Here is a 22,147-nt window from a genome sequence, read left to right on the forward strand (position 1 = left end):
GTTGACACAAATTCCAGCTCACGCATGGGAGAGCGAGCGGTCGCGCCCGAGCAACTGCTGCAGCCTCCCAGTCCCAACGATCCAGACAAATGGCCAAGGCCATGTAGGGAGACTTCCAGTGTCTTGTTACGACACAAAACCCAGGAAGCTCAATCGAGTCGCTCAAGCATGACGTTTCTGACTTAGAGGAACCATAACAAAACGCACGAATGTTTTTTTCCCCGAGTTTTGGGGTTGGTAGACATGCCAGATACCCACATTAACGTGTAGAAGCACTAACAAAGTGGAATTTGCATGCTATGTCCCCTTTAAGAAGCTGCATGAACAACCGTGCCCGTAATAAAAACGTAGAAGAAGAAGTGGGAACGGGAGGTTGTTATGAAATGTCTGTAGGAAGATTGCGAACAGAAAAGACGGAAAATACTTATAAATTGACCACCGGAAATCCAAAGGAACGGCACAGGCTTCATCTGAGAAGTGAAAGTGAGGCATCGTGAAATGGGACATGAGACAGAAATGAGGATAAACACCGTGTTGCCTCCAGTATTGAAAACTACTGAGAGTTTCTGACGCTGAAGTCTCCAGTTTTCTGTTGAACAGGTAATTTGCCACATCAATATAAATTCAATCTATTGTTTAATAGATTAGTTTTATTACTATGCACCATAAATACAATGTGTGTAGTCAGGCTGATGCTGTTATAGTAACATTTACATTGTTACAGTAGATTCATATTGTTAACTATTCATGCCAAAGATCATTGTAGTACCTGTAGTACCTGAGACATCCTAGGGGTATTTATTTGTTTAGTGAACTTCCCACCACCTCAGGATGTAAAATAATATATTTCAGGAGAAGACAACTGTCATGTATCACTTATTTTCTTACTGTTCTTTTACAGTTTCTGACCCTGATACATCAACTTCAATGAAAGAAAAAACTTTTTCAGATCCGGCTTTGATTAGCAATGGAGTTTTCACTGGAACACAGGCAAGTCAATGCATTGCAAAAAATTGCAATGTTTATTATCTGATGTTTTATAAACAAAAAGTTTTTATCTTCCATTCTTTCTTATTCTCTCTCCTTTCTGACTGCCATTTTACCATATCTATTTAAAAAAGTAAGTATTATAGTATTTGTTTGTTTCCACAGTTTGCATTTGCAATTGATCACTCACATGCACAGTCAATGTTCAAAGTTGTTAACATATATTAGATATTGAATGGTTGAAAACTGGGATTTCAGTTTCAGAAGACTACAATTTTTTAAAATAAAAATATGCATTTTTTAAAATAAAAATATGCATTTTTTTAAATAAAAATATGCATTTTTTTAAATATGCATAAAAGATGATTTTTTTATTAGTTTTTTTGTCATTCTTGTGGAATACAAACCCTGCAAGTCATACTCCTATTAGCATTGCTTTTGCAAAACTGGATATAAATTTCAAATATTATATTAATAAGTATTGTAACTGTTTTCAACAGGACCACAAATCCATGCAACTCTTGATGTGGAATGATCCAGATGGGAGGTCGCTATTCGTCCTTGAAAAGCAAAGCTGAATTATGGTGCCTTTCACGCACACCAACCTGTGTAAAAAAAATCAGTTTATGTATATAATATATATACAAAATAAATACAGCAAATATGTTTAACGTCCCTTTTATTATTGCATTTTCATTAGTGTAAACTCAATTGAACAAATATTTATTGTGGAAAATATGAATATATTCATTAAAAAATAAACAATTTCAAAGCAAATGTGTGACAATAGTAATAGAAAAACAATTAAATTAAAAAGTTACAACAGAAGTAATAGTAACCCTAATTATATCGTTATGCACCTAAATGCAGGGGTGTGAATACTTGTGGTACTGTATGAAAATTCCAGAGGGACAAATACAGCAGCTGGGGATAACAAGACCCAAATCCTGTCCTAAAGAGCCATGTTGCCAATAAATGAAATGCTGATATGCTGCGGTAACAGTGTTGTCATCCCCACGCTCTCTTCTAATATGGTCCAACACCGTAACATCCCCCTGGTACTGCCTGTGAATATGTAAACAACTTCTAGGCAGTACTGGGAGAAGTATGGTGGTAGACTCACAGTTTTCAGGATCCTGTCCACAGCATTTCCTCTGGCTGTCTGAAAGGTGTGTCCCTACAGTTCATAAGAACACCATGGCACTCCAGCAGAAGCCGGGTCACCATGTCTGCCGCTGTTGGCCCCTGTGCTGCTCCATGCTCTTCAATAAGTGTCTGAAAACATAAACAAAAGAGAAACTCAGATAAGGCTTTATTATTAGCTCTATATTATGTTGGTTATATGATAATGTCAGTTATTAGGGGTTGTAGGCTGTAATGTTTTGTATCCCATTTATGTAAAACAACAAAATATTCCTGTAACATACAGTATTCATGTAATTATTATTCAGTGGTGTTAAGTCAGTAACTGACATGCACTGCACAGCTTGTTACAGTTACATTAGTCAGTAAGATGTTAACACAGAGCTGTGGTATAAAAACACTGTGTTGTATTGATCTTGTTGATATCAAACAGAACACGGAGTAATAGAATAAAAACACAAACCTGTGTAGCTTCAGTCTGTTCCCTCTGGTTCATTCTCTCCTCCTCACTGCAGCAGCTGCAGGATCTCCCCCTCTTCTCTCGCTCACCTCAGTACAGCTCTCAGGTGTTTCAGTGTGTAAACGGAGAAGACAGGCGTCTCATGCTGATGCCGTCTCCCTGTTATCACGCTAAACGACTCTGTTTGCTAACGTTAGACCCTACATCAGTAATAAAGCACTACCACAGCGTGGTAACATATTTTCTACATGTAAACTACTGTTTACATACGAAATACACAGGTGACATTAGTAAATATATCGATCTATAGACAGGTGTAAAGTAACGGAGTTAAAGTACTCAGTTACAGTACTAAAGTAGTTTTTGGGAGGATCTATACTTTACTTGAGTATTTATATTCATCAGGACTTCCACTTTTAATCCACTACATTTTAAAGAAAAAATATATACTTTTACTCCGTTACATCGACATTGGACACCTCGTTACAAATTAAAATCTGAATATAAGTCCAATACTATTTGAACCTCAGTGCATAAAGGCTGCCTATCCGCAGCGCATCGCGGAGGTGCACGCAGAGCACAGGAACGCGGGAGCAGGCGCTGCACATCTGCGGCGGGAGCGAGCATTCAGCAGAGGATCGCGCTGAGCGAAGTCCGAGCAGTGTGTGGCGCAGAAGTAATTGAGAGCGGTCAGAGACTGGTATTGTTCAATGTTACGCACAACAGTTGATTGACATGTAGGTTTAGCCAATAGGAAGCCCCTATGTTGGTATGTTGTGGACCAATAGGATGAGGCTGTGAATGTGGGGTGCGGGGTCAGACACGGAGGTGGGGACCCGAATAAAGATGTCAACGTTAGTACACAGTCTGTCTCACGTGCATTATTAAGCAAACTCGACATGGTGTCAGAAGTGCTGTGTAGCTAAAGCAGGACATGTAAAAGGTCTACTACTGTAGGGGCGTAGGTAAAAGTTCGGAAGAAGTGTTCGGTGAAGTTAGATGAGTGATAACGAGCAGGACCGGGAAGCAGCTAACCTTAGCATGGCGGCTAACGCTCCCAGCGCTATGTTTAACATCCAGCCGCCGGAGCCCTTTGACTTTTCCAAGCCGAGCGACTGGACAAAATGGATTCGGAGATTTGAGAGATTCCGTCAGGCAAGCAACCTGTCTGCAAGCTCCGAAGACAACCAGGTTAACACCTTGATATACTGCATGGGAGACGAAGCAGATGACGTCTTGAGAGGCTTAAAACTAAGTGCTGCAGACCAGCATGAATACACAAAAGTGAGAGACGGATTTGAGTCTTTCTTCATTGTTAGAAAGAACATTGTATATGAGCACGCACGTTTTAACATGCGTAAACAGGAGGCAAATGAAACAGTTGACATTTTTGTAACTGCCCTACATGCATTAGCAGAGCACTGCAACTATGGGACATTGCATGACGAGCTAATCAGAGATAGGATAGTAGTGGGACTGGCTCTCCGAACGCATGCAAATGGAGAAGGATTTAAACCTGGAAAAAGCCATTAACATGGCAAGACAATCAGAGGAGATAAAAAAGCAACAAAACACACTGAGGAGTGATGCCAGTAGTGTAGTGCAGATGGATGCCGCAACTGTGGACAGAGTGTTTGAAGGCAGAAAGCAAAGAGAAAAGCCCAAGTTCAACAAATACAAAAGTGATGGAGCAAAGCCACACTTCAGCAGCCAAAGTAGAAATCCACATAGCTCCCAGTGCTACAAATGTGGTGGCCCACCCCATCCTAGACACGAGTGCCCTGCCAACGATGCAAAGTGTCATTCATGTGGAAAAAAAGGTAACTTTCAGCGTGTCTGTCGTGCAAGCGAAAACGTGGACGGTATTGAGATGGAGGAGGAGGATGAAAGTTTCTTCCTGGGTTCTGTGACGTCCGACAAAGCTGCATGGACCGCTAACATAGGAATAATGAACACCACAATCAAACTCGACACCGGAGCGGATGTCACAGCATATTTTCCGGTGCACAGCAACCTGTTCTCCAGAAAGCAGAGAGACCCTTGCTGGGTCCGGGACGGATCCCGCTGGATGTGTCAGGGTTCGCCAGACTGCAGCTGAGGAGTGGAGTCAAGCAGACCATGCAGAAGGGTTAGGGTTAGGTATGTGGTCAAAAATCTGAGCACGCCCTTGCTTGGATTTCCAGCCATCACAGCCCTTGGCCTGCTCAAACGTGTTGACAGCATAGATTTGGACTCTCTCAAGTCGACTTACCCTAGACTGTGCAGCGGGTTAGGTGAGGTGAAACGGGCAGAACGGGCGGTCCAGACGGTGAAAAATCTTCTTAAAAAAGCAGATGACCCCTACCTGGCTCTACTCGCTTATAGAGCCACTCCTCTTCAGAATGGATACAGCCCGGCTCAGCTTCTCATGGGCCGATGTTTACGCACCACGTTGCCAACTGTTCCCTCTCATCTGGACCCTACACTGCCTGACAGCAGCGCACTGGCTCGGAAGGAAAAGGAGAAGAGGATGTCAGATGCTGCACACTACAACAGGCGTCACCGTACAAAAATGCTCAGTGACTTGTCACCAGGAGAACGTGTATGGGTCACCGACGCTAAGACGTCTGGAACTGTGATCCAGAACCACTCTACTCCGAGGTCGTATTTGGTGGATCTACCTCAGGGGGTGGTGAGACGCAACCGCCTGCATCTGATACCTCTACAGACGCCTACACTAGAGAGGACTCCACCACAGCAGCACATGTCAGAGCAGGCTCCCATGTCACCTGCCGTGACACCTCCAGTCTCACCTGCAGAGACTCCCACTCTCAGATCTACGTCTGGGAGAGGCATCATTGAGCCCGCTAGGCTTAACTTGTGAACTGAAAAGAAGTGAAAGAAATTTCTGAAATATATGTTGACTTATTGTTGTGTTATGGTGTCATGGTTATGTGAAAGCTTAGTTGAAGCTAATAGGTGTAGTTAAAACACTTTATGTTACAACGTGAGAATTCAGGGAACAGCAGTTGTTTAATTAATGCACTTGTTTCATACAAGTTCCAATGCTCACTAAAGTGCCTAACATTGTTTTCCTTGCATGGTTCGAATGGTCTAAGGCAGGGGTATTCAACTAAAATTTAAAGAGGTCCAGTTAGAAGCAAAGGTCCGGAAGATCATAATGTCTAACTATTTAGTTTGATATATATTTAAGTAGCCTAGTAGTTGTATCAACATCTGCATGTACTAAATACCTGACTGTCAAATCAAATGAATTCAGTACGATTCAAAAACTTTTTGACAATATTTATTGTCACGTAACAAAGAACTGAACATATATGTATGATTGCAGATATGTATAATGTTCTCTCATTAACTAAATAAAAGTAAGGCTGCATTTCAAAATAAGACAAAATAAATAAAATGTGAAAATTGTGCATGTTCAAATAAAGGGCTTAACTTCAGAAAAATAAAATAAAGGGAGCAAAAGCTTGAATTTCCCTTTTTCTGTTTCACATCTTGACTCAAAAGTCTCAACCAATTTTACAGATAATAAATCTCAACACATCTTAACAATTGAACAGTTTTAGAATCACTTTCTTCCCCTCTTATATCCAACTCCCCCACTTTGTTCGTCTGTTTCTCTCCCTTTCTCCGTCTCACTCCTGTTTCTCAACTTTCTCCGTCTCACTCCTGTTTCTCTCCCTTTCTCCGTCTCACTCCTGTTTCTCAACTTTCTCCGGCTCACTCCTCTGTTTCTCAACTTTCTCCGGCTCACTCCTCTGTTTCTCTCCCTTTCTCCGTCTCACTCCTGTTTCTCAACTTTCTGTCTCACTCCTCTGTTTCTCTCCCTTCCTCCGTCTCACTCCTCTGTTTCTCTCCCTTTCTCCGTCTCACTCCTGTTTCTCAACTTTCTCCGTCTCACTCCTCTGTTTCTCTCCCTTTCTCCGTCTCACTCCTGTTTCTCAACTTTCTGTCTCACTCCTCTGTTTCTCTCCCTTCCTCCGTCTCACTCCTCTGTTTCTCTCCCTTTCTCCGTCTCACTCCTGTTTCTCCACTTTCTCTGTCTCACTCCTCTGTTTCTCTCCCTTTCTCCGTCTCACTCCTGTTTCTCTCCCTTCCTCCGTCTCACTCCTCTGTTTCTCTCCCTTTCTCCGTCTCACTCCTGTTTCTCTCCCTTTCTCCGTCTCACTCCTCTGTTTCTCTCCCTTTCTCCGTCTCACTCCTCTGTTTCTCAACCCTCTCCGTCTCACTCCTCTGTATCTCTCCCTTTCTCCGGCTCACTCCTCTGTTTCTCTCCCTGTATCTCTATCTTTCTTTTTCTTTCTACCATCTTTTCATGTGTAACTTGCCTCTAACTCTCTCATCTGTCCGCACTGTAGAGTCGCAATGTTTACCGCCTGGAATGCACAGACTTGATTGGCTGAGTGGTATCACATGGGATGGCTTAACTCGCATGCAATTGGTCTGTGCGTTTCCTCATCCGCTAAACCACTACCGTAAAGACTACAAACGCTGCGCCGGTTACAAATAGAAGCGCCCCGTCAGGTTTTAAATCATAACCTTCTGTTTTGGCTGTAGGTCCGGGTCCGTACGGGACGGCTTCTGGGTCCGGACCCGGACCGCGGTCCGCCTGTTAGTGACCTCTGGTCTAATGGAAACAACAGTTTACTCTTTGTTATCTTAAAAGGGAAGATGTGGTATTGTTCAATGTTACGCACAACAGTTGATTGACATGCAGGTTTAGCCAATAGGAAGCCCCTATGTTGGTATGTTGTGGACCAATAGGATGAGGCTGTGAATGTGGGGTGCGGGGTCAGACACGGAGGTGGGGACCCGAATAAAGATGTCAACGTTAGTACACAGTCTGTCTCACGCGCATTATTAAGCAAACTCGACAGAGACTGCTGTCTGTTTGTGCGTGTGCGTCCGTGAAAACCGTGAGTGTGCACTGTGTGTTATTAGTTGCTTCAGTTAAGTAGGTTAGAGTTCGTTATTAGTTAACATGCACTGCTGGGGCTGCACAGTCAGTGCAAGTGCAGCGCATTATCTGCGTCATTGTATTTCTGGGTTCCTTTTCTACTGTTTTATATTTATATCGGTGGGTTCCTCGCTAATATGTATATACGGGTAGATAAGGATATATATTGTTCATACGGATATGTGTGTAGTCTGCATGCATGTGCGTTTACGTAGTGTGTATGTTCAGCCTTCATGTTCTTTTGATTCTATAGTTGGCACTGTCTATCCCTTCCATAATTCTTATCATCGTTGTATTTTGTATCATTTCTTCTTGTAGAACCCCACGCATTCCCACCCATATTCTGCCCTGCCTTTCAAAGGCATATGTGGTACTGAGCTGTTGCAAAATTAAAGGACATTAAGAGAGAGAAGTCGACAGAGCCGTGTTTTAGCAAACACCGCCGGAGCGGAGCTGGAATCAGAACCGGCTAAAAAGAACAAGTTCCTCATATACAGTCCTTACATCCAACCCTCACCAACACTCATCTGGGGTTCAAAATTTGCAAAATTATACAGTATATGTATATTTTTTGTTATAGTTTTTCAGTCACCTGAAATAAAGATTGTTTTGTTTGTGTGTAGGCCTACTATGAAAAGCACTTTGCATTGTTAATTGTGGTACTTGTACTTTTACGTTTGATACTTAAGTACATTTCAACACCACATACTTTTGATACTTACTATGAGCTACTTTAAGAATTTGACTCAAGTCATTTTCTTACAGGTGACTTTAACTTTTATCGGAGTCACTTTCAGGTAAGATATCTGTACTTTTACTCAAGTATGGCTTTCAAGTACTTTATACACCACTGTCTATAGACTCCTCATCACTGGAGAGAAGACAGCTCAGTGAGGTCGTCTGGCGTTTTGACGCATTAGGGCAACCATAGCTCTCCTCACGCTCAGGAAGGGAGGGGTGAGTGAGGAGCACTCAGTTTGATATGATGTTACCTGCCCTTTACACACTGAACATAGTAATTGTAATTAAATTTCCTGCGGATTTGAAAACCTCAGTTAATTATAGGTGCATCATGTATATTATGCATAATGTCATCTAGACCGACCTTGCATCACACACATTTCCTTGTGGCCCAGTTGTCAATTCCCGGGAACTTGTAATGTGTTTGAACCAACTCAGATGAATCAGAGGCTTTTAAACTTTAACACCAATATCTCATAAGCTCCGATTCACTGTCCTCCACAATCCCCAAAATTTAATATTATGATTACAAACATGTATTAAATCTTTTCCCCTGATTAATCATGACAACCACAGTCAATCAGACTTATCAAGCCCAGGTGATCAGAACAGTAGAAAGACGACATGAGTGACCTTGATTCATCAGACAGGACAGGTTGTTCTGCTTTTAAATAGTATTAAGTTAAAATGTTAAATTACATTACATTTAATTAAAAGGGTCATCATGGTGGATTTGCTGACATGACCTCTGGAGGATGGCGGGACAATTTGGTCCAGACACCTTCCAGAGTTTGCCTTTCACAAATGCACATGCACACGAATGCAATAGGAGATTCTCCGCACATATGCGCTCACAACATAAATCTCCGGAGCATTCAGCTGAGGGGTGGCGCAGCATAAAGAGGCAGGATGTAACAGATTAATTCTGCAGCAGAGATCACGTGTTTCTGTTGATAGCACATCAACACCAGCATCGGGTCTTGACATCATTTTAGGTGCCTTCTACATGTATGGCACCTCTTTTTCATGAGGAGATGTTTATTTTATTTTTGTTTGTTTTCTGCGTCTGTTGCATGTTGTAAATGTCATCAACACACCCACTTGCTCACAGTGAATCCTTCGGAGGATCTTCTGCTGTGTTGTCACATCGGCTCTTCCAGACTTTCCGCTGACTTGTCTCACATTATCTCGTGTAAACTGTCAAAACGTAGTCTACTTATTCCAGAAGTCTGTCTGTCTGTCTTTGGCTCGCATCTATTGAGGACCATTCATCTCATCGGCTTAACGCTTGATATGTGTATTGTTAAAGGCCCAAGAAGATGCTGTGTCAAATTTGGTGCAATTTGGCCTTGTGATATGTTCAATATTAATAAACTTTGTATAAACAGGAAACTAGCATTCTGTAGCAGCAGCACCTGGGACTCATCAATTCTTCATGACAGCAATGATAACTGATTCTATAGTCCAGGGCTCTTTGTACTGAGTCTTGCTTCACTGAACTTGTGTGTGTTATAATGTAACACACACACACACACATTACCTCATCTCTACTCCAGAAACACTTATTTCATCATTACATTATCATACACATCAATTAAACTGCATTGTGTTTTTTCTGTATGTCCTTTCATTATGTACATATATCTGTGTCTTTTATATATCTTGTATAGCACTTTTATTGTCACTATTTCACACACAAAAAAACATGACATGTCAAGTGGTTTTCACGCATGGGTACACCCACTAAAGTGCAGCCCCTGCGGCATGTTTTACCAAAATGCATGGAAGTCATTGGGCATATGTATCATGCCCAGTTTTAGAACATAGGACAAGATGGTAAATATCCCTTTTATGTTTGAAGGTCTTCTGTGCAATAGATGTTAGCAGGTGTAAGTGGCCACCAGCGGATGTTAGGGACATAACTTCAGTTGTGCACCTTATCGTCATCAAGTATTTTGGCCTTGTAATCAATGATGCAGGTCGAACTTGATGGTATGATGAGGCTAAAGGTAAATCTGACTGGCTACTGGCTTGTATGGCAGAACTATTAAAGCCATGTGGCCCGCTCAGTAGATCAGAAATCATTACCTCTATGCCTTTTTAAACTAAACACTGAATATCCCTTGTATGTTCTACCATACTAATTAATGCCTACCACCAGTTGATGTTAGCGGATGTTATGGACATAATGCATGTTGCTTTTCCATTTTTGAGTTAATTTATTTGCAGTGGTGCTTTAGCCTGCTCTGAAGCAGCAGCAGCAGCAGCAGCTAAAGAGGTAATGGCTTTTTAGTTTTGTTATTATTATTATTTTGTTGGTTTATTTTTTGCAAAGGTCTTTATGTTCAACAAGACTGCTTGATATACAATATGTCTACTCAGATACTCTATCATAACTGACAATAATCCATCAATTAATTTACCTTGCATTATACTTCAAACTGTTTATTCTAATCAATGCTGTAAATACCCTTATCTTTCTGATGTTCTCCTCTACACGTGGCATCTATTGCATGTCTGTCCGTCCTGGGAGAGGGATCCTCACATGTGGCTCTCTCTGAGGTTTCTACATTTTTTTTTTGTAGTTCTTCCTTACTCTTGTTGTGGGTCAAGGGCAGAGGACGTCACACCTTGTTAAAGCCCTATGAGACAAATTGTGATTTGTGAATATTGGCTACACATATAACATTTGATTGATTGATTGATTGATTTGATGTCTTCAGACATCCTCTTCTAAGGCAGGCCGACCACAGGTTGATCAGACCTGAGTGCATGTCCCTAGCATCTTGGATCTTTCCTCCTGATCCAGAGCCGTTGGCTGCAGCGTTCTGAAGTATGTGATGTTTATTTTATGGTCTGGGGCAGGGTTTGTCCTTGGATCCCCAGATCATTGAGCAACCTAATGGTGGATGGCAAGGAAACCCCTACAGCCAACCTCCACAGGGCAGACTATTGCTTTCCAACCACGTTGCTCTGCCTTAAATGCCATATCTGCATACCGCAGCCTTTTCCTCTCATTTGCTTCATCAACAGCATCCTCCCAGTTCCAGGGTACTGTCAATGCTATTAAGTAGACGCGCAGGGTGTTGGACCAGAGTGTCAGGTCTGGTCTTAAGGTGGTAGTGACAATATGTGATGGGACTGTAAGCCGCAGGCCGGCGTCCAAAAACATATCCCAGTTCCGGGCTTGCTTCTCAATTGAGAGGGCCTCCTCCACTGACCATTACTGGTCAGTGGAGGAGGCCCTCTCAATTGAGAAGTGGCTTACGCATCTTTCAGATCCAGTTTTGTGCGGTTAAAAATGAGGCCCCTTATATGCTTAATTCTGCACAATTTGAAATCTCAGCATTTCCATCTTCCTTTCTCAGACTTTTATAGTTTATAGTTAAATGGACTATATTACTAGTATCATGCTAAATAGAACATTATTGTCAAGTTTATTTAAGTATTTCCTAAAGTATAAAACTAAGCTTAAAAATAGAATTTAAATTTTCTAACCCCTACATTGAGAAAATGCTTATCTTAATAATAAAAGACAACTGACCCAAGACTTCACTACTTGCTGTGGCTGAGGGGTGGCTCATAGAAAAGGTGCTGCACATTATTAATGTGTCTGTGAATGGGTGAATGGCACACTGTAAAGCGCTTTTACCATTTACTCATCTTTTATTTGCAGAAATTAAAATTAAATCAGATGGTCATCATCAGAACAATATTTCACATGTAATGTCTTCAAAAGCTATTGCAGTTTTGGAAACTTAAATGTCATTGTGGCAAAGGACCATGCCACAGGGCTCTCCCACACACAGCCAGAGACGGTTTGGTTGCTTTTCAGAATTTATTCCCTTCATACACACGTGATGAAACATAAAGTCCAAACCAAACATAAATCTCAGCACTTTCTGCTGGCGCCTCGGCTTTGCAGCTCTGTCTCTCAGTGTCTCTCCATGAGACTCAGTCCTGAGTGTCTTTTGTGTGTCTCTATGAGGCAGCTCCACTGCTGCCTTTTAAACCTGAGGATCAATCAGCTAACTGCTCTCACCTGTGCTGATTGATCCTCTGGTACAGGTGAAGGTGCTCTCCCAGCCACCTCCACAGTCATGTTTGAAATTATAGCTTTCATCCCATCAACCTTATTTATTAATTTATGAATGGCTCATGTTAAGCTTTGCCTGGTACACTACTTCTGATACATGTAATGTGATGTCATGATGCTGATTAATTTGTGATACTGATTAATTCAGTTACAATACAAATCTACTCTAAGCCAATTTGCTAACTGATTGCCTTTAGTCTAAACAACTGATAATAGGCTAACTAAACCATTAAAATATAATATTTCCATAAATTATGCAAAATGTAATGTTTCCAAACTTAGTATTGCAGTATTACCAGCAGGAGACATTAGATGTGTGACTTGATTTTGGTGAGAATACACAGTATTACAGTGAAGTTATTGAAACCCTAACCCTTTTGTAACATCTCTTTTCGGTTCTGCACTTTGTAGACGGTCCCTGCGCACTCGTCTCACAGCCGGCTGTACATAGAGACCAGTGTTCTGTGTCCAGCTCGGAGGACCGCTCATATTGATGTTGTCTACCTTACTACAGTGGGAAAGAGGCGGCGTTTGTGTTTTTACAACGTTTCGTTTATGACTTATTGATCCGAGTAATCTGACTTCCGGGTCACAGAAATCAAACAAATTAAACACAAAATCAGGTTCGGCACATGACCCGTTTTTCATTTCCTATTTTGGACCTGAGCAAAAAATCCAAACTATGAAAAACCAACCATTATTCGTTTTTTGGTATCACATTCAAAAATGAATAACGAAATAATGACTTGTTTTTTTATCTCCCGATTTTGGTTTTATAATTGAATATGAAAAGAAGGAATGATACAAGGATTCACGGACATAAGAAAACGGTCAGTTTTTCGTCTCTGTCTTCTAGTCATTTTATTTTTTGGTTATACTCAATAGAAGATAAAATCTAAAAAATGTTTTACTTCCGCTCAATCCCATTTGACCAGGAAAAATAAAAAAAATCCAATAACCACTCGTTATTGGTTTTTGAATACCCATTTCTGAACGGAAAATCCAATGACCGAAAGATACACGGACCCCCACACCCTGGCCAAGAACAGCTGTATTTTCTATCTTTCCCACAGAACATAAACGCATCATCAGATTCCCCCGTCTTCACGCCAGCGGCTTTACCTGTTCACACAGGTTAGGCACACAGGTACCTGCTCACACGAGTGTAGCGTTCACTAGTAAGTATGCGGAAGCAACATGTTTTTTATGAGATTAATGCTTAATTTGGAAATAGACAGCTTTTGCAGTGAATAGCGGAGGTGTAATGGAGGTCTAACGCTCATGACAGGGACACAGCTGCATGAATTATCCTGTATCACCGAGGTGTTGAAAGAAGTTTTCGCCTGTGAAAGAACTGTGCAACAACCTCCGACATGTTCTTCAAGACTCCCGAGGTAAGCACACTCTATTCATCTCCATTCATTTTACAAGTAAAACATATGACATGTTATTTTGGATTGTGGAGGTTAACAAACAGACCAGTTTACTTTACAAACTCATGTCAAACAGAAACGAGTTTTTACTCTTCTGTGTTTACCCTACAAACTTCGTGTGTGTGTGTGTGTGTGTGTGTGTGTGTGTGTGTGTGTGTGTGTGTGTGTGTGTGTGTGTGTGTGTGTGTGTGTGTGTGTGTGTGTGTGTGTGTGTGTGTGTGTGTGTGTGTGTGTGTGTGTGTTTATGATGATGTTAGATCATGACTCCGGATCGTTCCGTCACTTTAACCCTGGTGTCCTGACTGTGCGCGTCACGTTAAGTCTCGTGTTTTGTAGCAGGTTTTATGTGTCTCATAAACTGTAAAAGGGAATCAAAGAAACACAAAGTAAACATCTGTCCTGTACGTGTCCTAATAACTTGTGATCAGTTATTGTTAAAGTGTAAAGTGAGCGCAGGTCAGAGGGAGTGAGGAGGAAATAGAAAAGGGGCACAGGACTACCGGACCTTTAATGTGCGTCTGTTCTGATCCTGGAGCAGCGGTGTTATAATTATTCAGTGGAGTCCACGTCGCGATGCATCTAAGAGAAATGTCCACAGCTCTAGTGCTCAGCACTGTGCAGGACTAAGCATTCACGCCTCAGTTATTACAGCCCAGGTAAAAAAAAATGTTAAACTTCGTTACTCTGGCCGACTCGCCACAGAATAGTGTGTATGTTGTGGCTTCCTCCTCCGACGCCTTAAATTTCTGCTGTTGTGAGATTCTTGTGTTTTTTACCTTTTGGGGCCGTCTCTTATAACTTCAACTGTTCAGCACACGCTCTCTTCATGACAATCGGATGTCCTTATATGGAGAAATAGAGGCGTGGCAGTATGTTAATTGCAGAGTGACACGCGCGTGTCAATTTAGAATGATTCATATTCACAAACATATGCATGGTGGTAAGAACAAAATCTTCTGGTGCGCACGTGTCATGAATCCGGTGGCGATTTTGCTCGCGCACTTAGTAAGAACATTTCTGCGCACATGTTAGTAAATGTGGCCCAGTGTGTCTTGTGCTATAAACATTCTCAGCAATATTCAACAGTAATATTAGTATTTTCAGATGAGAGGAATTCACCGATCTCCCTTTGCAGCTCAAAAACAACATTCAGCACCGCCCCACATTAATGCCAGTGCACGTTGGAGTGAAGCAGTAACCCCTTGAACCTTGCGCCCATCTCGTTACACAAAATAGCGAACAGCCGGTGTTTTAAGGGCCGGGCTTTTATGAAATTCACTACTTGTATAATGTCCTTTAGTATCTGATGATAGTAAATTATGCCTTCAAGGCCCGCTCAGGAACGCCGGCTTGATGCTTGAACGTAGCCGACTGCATCACTAGGTGCTCTTCTTTTCTTTTAAAAAAGTCTACTGATTTATTAGCTTCTGCTGGGTGCTCTTGTCTCAGGTGTGGTTGAAGTTTAGATGGCTTTAAAGACTTGTTAGTGAGTTGGCGAGTCTCGATGCAGAGAACACAATTGGGCACATCACGGCTGTTCTTACTTGCCGCAGTAAAGCCATACTTTATGTATGATGGCTCATCCCGCCGAGTTTTAGATGCCAATGTGGTATTCCGTGGTTGTGGCTCATTTGCAGCTGAGTCATCTTCAGTCTGGTCGTCTGATGGTCTTTTTCTTTTAAACAATGTGTCCATTTTAGCCTTTAGCAGGAGGTAGCTAGCTAGTTTTCAGGCGCACAGCAACATTCTCATGTAGAGGCTGCTCGATTCTGATTGGCTTGAATGGTGTGTTTTTTATTTTTTATTAATATTACTGGCATTAGAAAAAAAAAAGATTGGCATCGAAGGACACATAGATTTCGATATTCAGTGATTAATAACATCTAAAAAACGTATATTAAATTTGTATTGGCACATTGTCCCACCTTTTTCCCCTTAAATTTTCCGTGACCCCCACTTTGAAAAACAGTGCTATGGAGCCACTTGTTACCCCTTGTTTTAACTCTGACGATGCAGTTTTAATTAACTGGCGGTATTTGTTTACATTTCAGCATACCAGAATGAATTACAGATGTTCAATTGACAACACTTGAACCCTAACCCCGAATCTTTGAACCTTCCACATATGTTTTGTTTCCTGTGTCACACATGTTAATTTTCGGCAATAGGAACTCCAGCAAGAATTAAAGTTATAAGCCAAATGCCTTTCACGGTGAGCTGTATTAATACAATGATTGTAAATTGTAAACTATTTGACACAGAAATGGTTTGACCACTGACGTCAATCATGTCAGGCCAAGATTGATCGGAGAATTGTATATTGTCATGATCTGTAAATAGGTCCGAAGTGGCATACATCAAGCTTAAAATACTCCACAAAGTATTCATTGTAGACATTTATTAAAGTCTGAAAGCCTGATTTTCAGAGTCGAGCTAAACCAAAGCTCTTGTAACTGGTGTTTGTGTTCTATGTGACAACTTAGCAGTGTGAAGTTGATCAGCAGCTTTTATCTCTCTACCCTGTTGCTTTATTTTGTTCTTGTTTGGAATGTAAGTCTGTTTACACATAGTTTTTTTACTGTATTTTGTCGAGCTGTGATGTTGGAATGTTGCAATTTGTGTTGTGATGAGTAGATGTTTGAGAAGATCATCAAAAGAAGCACATCATGTCATAGATCAAACTCTGTCTAAACAAATGTGAAGGATGTAGCTCACAGTAAATTTAAGATGCATGTCGAGAATAGCAAAACAATGCTATACAACTGCATACACAATCCGTTAAACACAAAATTACTTAATAGAGTGATTTGGCATATTTGGACAGTGGACTGTAGGTACTCCTTTAAATAATACTACAAGAGTTGACTGACAGAGGTTCAGTGGATAAAGCTCCCACAAAGCACACACACTCTTCTGACAGGAGAGAAAAAAGAAATACAAGGTAGTTCAATAACTTAGACGTTGAATAAGTGCTCCGGACGGGCCTATCCATTGTACGTTTGTCATGTTGACAATACATCCGACACAGTCGGCACATTGTCTGCTAACTATAACAAACAATGAGCAGAGAGTACATGAAAGCTTAATACATCCAATTAAAGAAGGTTCACTTACTTCACTCACAAAGATGCGTGAGCTTCCATCTTGTTGATGCGAGTGATGTTTTCACATTACCAGTGACATGACATGTGTTTGGTGTATGCATGGTAATGACCTCTATGTACACTCTTTAGCATAAAACAAAAGCAGTTTGCACAGAGCTGTATCAAGGACAATAAAGTATAAATTAATTAATACATGATTAAATGCAGAAATAAATAATTGAATTCATAGATAAATTTAAAAAATAAATACAGTTTGCAATGAAAAAGGCTATTTCTGTATTTCGACATTTAATTTATTTTTGTATCCATATGTTAATTAAATAGTTGGGCTTAACTCAGTTGAAAGCCTGATTGGTATTTGCGGTGTGATCATCGGTTCTAATACTGTCTTGTGTTGGCCAGTACACAGGAGCTTGACACAAAAGATGCCTTGACTTTATTTCTGGCGCGCGCAGCCTTGCACCGGTGACCCTACCGTGACTCTTAACATCAATCGGTGCGTGCAACGACCAGTCCATCAAGCATAAACATAGCCCAACCAGCCTTTATGATGAAGAAGAATACACTTGAAGATACCGGCTTAGCTCATGCTTCAGTGCTTTCAACACAATCCAGCCATCACTACTCAGGGGAAAGCTGGAAGGAGCTGGAGTGGAACGCCACTAGGCTGCATGGACCATCGACTACCTCACCGACCACAGACCACAGTGTGTGAGGCTTTGTGACTGTGTGTCAGATGTGGTAGTTTGCAGCACAGGAGCCCCACAAGGAACAGTGCTTTCTCGTTTCCTGTTAACCATATATACAGTGGGGCAAAAAAGTATTTAGTCAGCCACCAATTGTGCAAGTTCTCCCACTTAAAAATATGAGAGATGCCTGTAATTTTCATCATAGGTACACTTCAACTATGAGAGACAGAATGGGGGGAAAGAATCCAGGAAATCACATTGTAGGATTTTTAATGAATTAATTGGTAAATTCCTCGGTAAAATAAGTATTTGGTCACCTACAAACAAGCAAGATTTCTGGCTCTCACAGACCTGTAACTTCTTCAAGAGGCTCCTCTGTCCTCCATTCGTTACCTGTATTAATGGCACCTGTTTGAACTCGTTATCAGTATAAAAGACACCTGTCCACAACCTCAAACAGTCACAATCCAAACTCCACTATGGCCAAGACCAAAGAGCTGTCAAAGGACACCAGAAACAAAATTGTAGACCTGCACCAGGCTGGGAAGACTGAATCTGCAATAGGTAAGCAGCTTGGTGTGAAGAAATCAACTGTGGGAGCAATTATTAGAAAATGGAAGACATACAAGACCACTGATAATCTCCCTCGATCTGGGGCTCCACGCAAGATCTCACCCCGTGGGGTCAAAATGATCACAAGAACGGTGAACAAAAATCCCAGAACCACACGGGGGGACCTAGTGAATGACCTGCAGAGAGCTGGGACCAAAGTAACAAAGGCTACCATCAGTAACACACTACGCCGCCAGGGACTCAAATCCTGCAGTGCCAGACGTGTCCCCCTGCTTAAGCCAGTACATGTCCAGGCCTGTCTGAAGTTTGCTAGAGAGCATTTGGATGATCCAGAAGAGGATTGGGAGAATGTCATATGGTCAGATGAAACCAAAATATAACTTTTTGGTAAAACTCAACTCGTCGTGTTTGGAGGAGAAAGAATGACGAGTTGCATCCAAAGAACACCATACCTACTGTGAAGCATGGGGGTGGAAACATCATGCTTTGGGGCTGTTTTTCTGCAAGGGGACCAGGACGACTGATCCGTGTAAAGGAAAGAATGAATGGGGCCATGTATCGTGAGATTTTGAGTGAAAACCTCCTTCCATCAGCAAGGGCATTGAAGATGAAACGTGGCTGGGTCTTTCAGCATGACAATGATCCCAAACACACCGCCCGGGCAACGAAGGAGTGGCTTCGTAAGAAGCATTTCAAGGTCCTGGAGTGGCCTAGCCAGTCTCCAGATCTCAACCCCATAGAAAATCTGTGGAGGGAGTTGAAAGTCCGTGTTGCCCAGCGGCATGCCAAAAATGCCCAAAACATCACTGCTCTAGAGGAGATCTGCATGGAGGAATGGGCCAAAATACCAGCAACAGTGTGTGAAAAGCTTGTGAAGACTTACAGAAAACGTTTGACCTCTGTCATTGCCAACAAAGGGTATATAACAAAGTATTGAGATGAACTTTTGTTATTGACCAAATACTTATTTTCCACCATAATTTGCAAATAAATTCTTTAAAAAGCCTACAATGTGATTTCCTGGATTTTTTTTTCTCATTTGGTCTCTCATAGTTGAGGTATACCTATGATGAAAATTACAGGCCTCTCTCATCTTTTTAAGTGGGAGAACTTGCACAATTGGTGGCTGAGTAAATACTTTTTTGCCCCACTGTATATATATCAGACTTCAGACACATCACTAACAGCTGTCCTCTCCAGAAGTTCTCTGATGACACATGGTGATAGACCTTCGCAGGAAGTCACCCCAGACCACAAGGGGGAATGTCCAGGATGTGGGCATTGAGATCGTGAAGGACTACAGATACTGTACCTGGGTGTTTACCTCAACAACAAACTGGACTGGTCCACAAACACAGATGTCCTGTACAAGAGGGGCCATCTGTCGCTCCATCTGCTGAGGAGACTGAGGTCCTTCGGAGTGTGCAGGACACTATTTAGGACGTTCTATGACACTGTGGTGGCTTCCGCAGTGTTCTACGCCATTGTCTGCTGGTGGTGCAGATGCACTGAGAGGGACAGGAAAATACTTAATAAACTGGTTAGGAGAGCCAGCTCGGACTTGGACTGCCCTCTGGATCCCACTGAGAAGGGTGTGAGGAGGATGCTAGCAAAGCTGAATTCAATCATGGACAACAAGCTCTTTCAGCAGCAGACTGATCCACCCACAGTGCAAGAAGGAACGCTCCTTCATTTCAACTGCTGTCAGACTCTACAACACCACCCGGAATGTAAAATAAATGCTGCTCTGGTCATGTTACTTACTCTTTTTTGCACTATTTTTAAGAGAAAGCTAATTTTTGTTTATGTACAAATGTTTTTATTCTAATCTAATCTACTATAATCCAGTTGTAGTTTATACAGCTGATGGTGGATCAAAATGGTGGATCCTGATTGTGGTGGCAGCTGATCGTGGACTTTTTTTCAACAAGGCTTGATATAAAATATGCCTACTCACATACTCTAACATTACTGACAATAACTCATTACATTACATTTCATTTTGCTGACGCTTTTATCCCAAGCGACTTACAATAAGTGCATTTAACCATGAGGGTACAAACCCAGAACAACAAGAATCAAGAAAGTACAATTTTCTTCAAGAAAGTCAAACTACAAAGGGCTATAAGTAAGTGCCATATAAGTGCTACTAAAGTCTTTTTTTTTTGTTGTTTATTTTTTTATCCAAAGTATAGTCGGAAGAGATGTTTTTAGTCTGCGGTGGAAGATGTGTAGACTTTCTGCTGTACTGATGTCATTGGGGAGCTTGTTCCACCATTTAGGAGCCAGGACAGCAAACAGTCGTGATTTTGATGAGTGTTTGAGTGTTTGATCAGTGAGGGAGCAACAAGCCGATTGGCAGATGCAGAGTGGAGTGGATGGGCTGGGGTGTAACGTTTGACCATGTCCTGGATGTAGACTGGACCCGATCCGTTCGCAGCTCGCTACGCAAGTACGCAGTAGTGAGTGAATTTAGGTTGGTTAAAGACCAGTCGAGCTGCTGCATTCTGGATGAGCTGCAGAGGTCGGATGGCACTAGCAGGTAGACCTGCCAGGAGGGAGTTGCAATAGTCTAGGCGTGAGATGACCAGAGCCTGGACAAGAACCTGCACCGCCTTCTGAGTGAGAAGGGGACATATTCTCCTGATGTTGTGCAGCATGTATCAACAGGAACAGGTTTTTGCAGTAATGTTGGCAGTAACAGACAGTTGACTGTATGTACCCACCTGAATGACATGTACAATGAGCAAAGAACAGGCATGGGAGTTGTGTTCTTATAACCCCCCCCCCCCCCCCCCCCCCCCCCCCCCAATTGGGTATTTATTACCTTATTACCTTATTACCTCCTGATGGTTTATTAGGGTGGGAGACATCCTCTTCATGTCTCTGTGGTAGACCCCTGGAGTGACACCCCAAATGTGAGATCCCAACCATTTGCTCAGAGACACCATAAAGTTAAAGCTTCAAGAGGCCATAAATTCAAAGTCCCTGAGCAATAATCGTAAACCTAAAGTTAAACCTCGTTAAAGTTGCCTTTTCAGATAAACAATCTGGTCAATCTTCCACATACTTGTCTGTTCATGCAATCATCACATTCACAAATGCTAAATTTCCATTACAGACGCCAGTAGTGAGAGGACAAGGATCAGACACAGATCCTCTCCAAGTTACCCGGTAAGTGCAGTCGTTGAGGTAGGATGAGAGCGGGGAGAGAGTGGAGGCTGAGACACCCAGATCCTGAAGGGAGGAAATAAGGATCTGGTGGTTCACTGTGTCAAATGCAGCAGAAAGGTCTAGAAGGATGAGGACAGAGGAGAGAGAGGCTGCTCTTGCAGTGTGAAGTTGCTCAGAGACAGCAAGGAGGGCAGTCTCAGTTGAGTGGCCTGCCTTGAAACCAGACTGGTGAGGATCAAGAAGGTTGTTATGGTGAAGAGAGTTAGGGGAACAGCCAGTTGACAGGGAAGTGTTGATAAGATGGGTGAGAAAAGGAAGAAGGTCGGGAGCAATAGACTGGAGATTGTGAGATGGGGTCAAGGAGGCAGGTGGTTGGGCGGGCGGGGGGTTACAAAGGTAAGAACTTGATTGGGAGACAGGGGTGTGAAAGAGGAAAGCGAAGGGGATGAAGAGGAAGTTGATGGAAATGTAGTTCCAGAAGGTGGATTTGAAAATGAGGAGCGTATGTTATCTATCTTTTTTGTAAAGTAGTTGACAAAGTGGCTTGGTAGAAGGGTGGAAGGAGGAGGGGGACCGGGGGGGTCAAGGAGGTGGGAAAAGATGGAGAACAGCTATTTGGGGTTTGAAAATGAGGATTGAATTCTAGTTTGGTAAAAAAGAGCTTTTGGCTGCAGAAATAGAGGCTCAGAAATAGGAGAAAAGAGATTGATAAGTGAGCAGGTCATCAGGGTGTTTCGATTTTTGCCATTTTCTTTCTGATGCTCGCATAGTGGCTCTGTCGGCGCAC

At 42.1% G+C, this 22,147-nt stretch overlaps 1 protein-coding gene across 4 annotated transcripts in view; it reads left to right on the top strand.

Moving 5' to 3' along the window:
- Window positions 1–13,515: 13,515 nt before the first annotated feature.
- Window positions 13,516–22,147, top strand: part of LOC117759412 (anoctamin-9-like) — a 157,247-nt gene continuing 148,615 nt past the window's right edge. For 3 of the 4 annotated variants that reach the window (XM_034581525.1, XM_034581527.1, XM_034581528.1), the window contains exon 1: window positions 13,516–13,781. In XM_034581525.1, coding sequence (XP_034437416.1) covers window positions 13,761–13,781 — 21 coding nt within the window. In that variant the 5' untranslated portion in view covers window positions 13,516–13,760. The remainder of the gene's footprint in view (window positions 13,782–22,147) is intronic. The other variant, XM_034581526.1, reaches the window with a different exon arrangement.

Source organism: Hippoglossus hippoglossus, chromosome 3 (assembly GCF_009819705.1).
Source record: "Hippoglossus hippoglossus isolate fHipHip1 chromosome 3, fHipHip1.pri, whole genome shotgun sequence".
Lineage (NCBI taxonomy): Eukaryota > Metazoa > Chordata > Actinopteri > Pleuronectiformes > Pleuronectidae > Hippoglossus > Hippoglossus hippoglossus.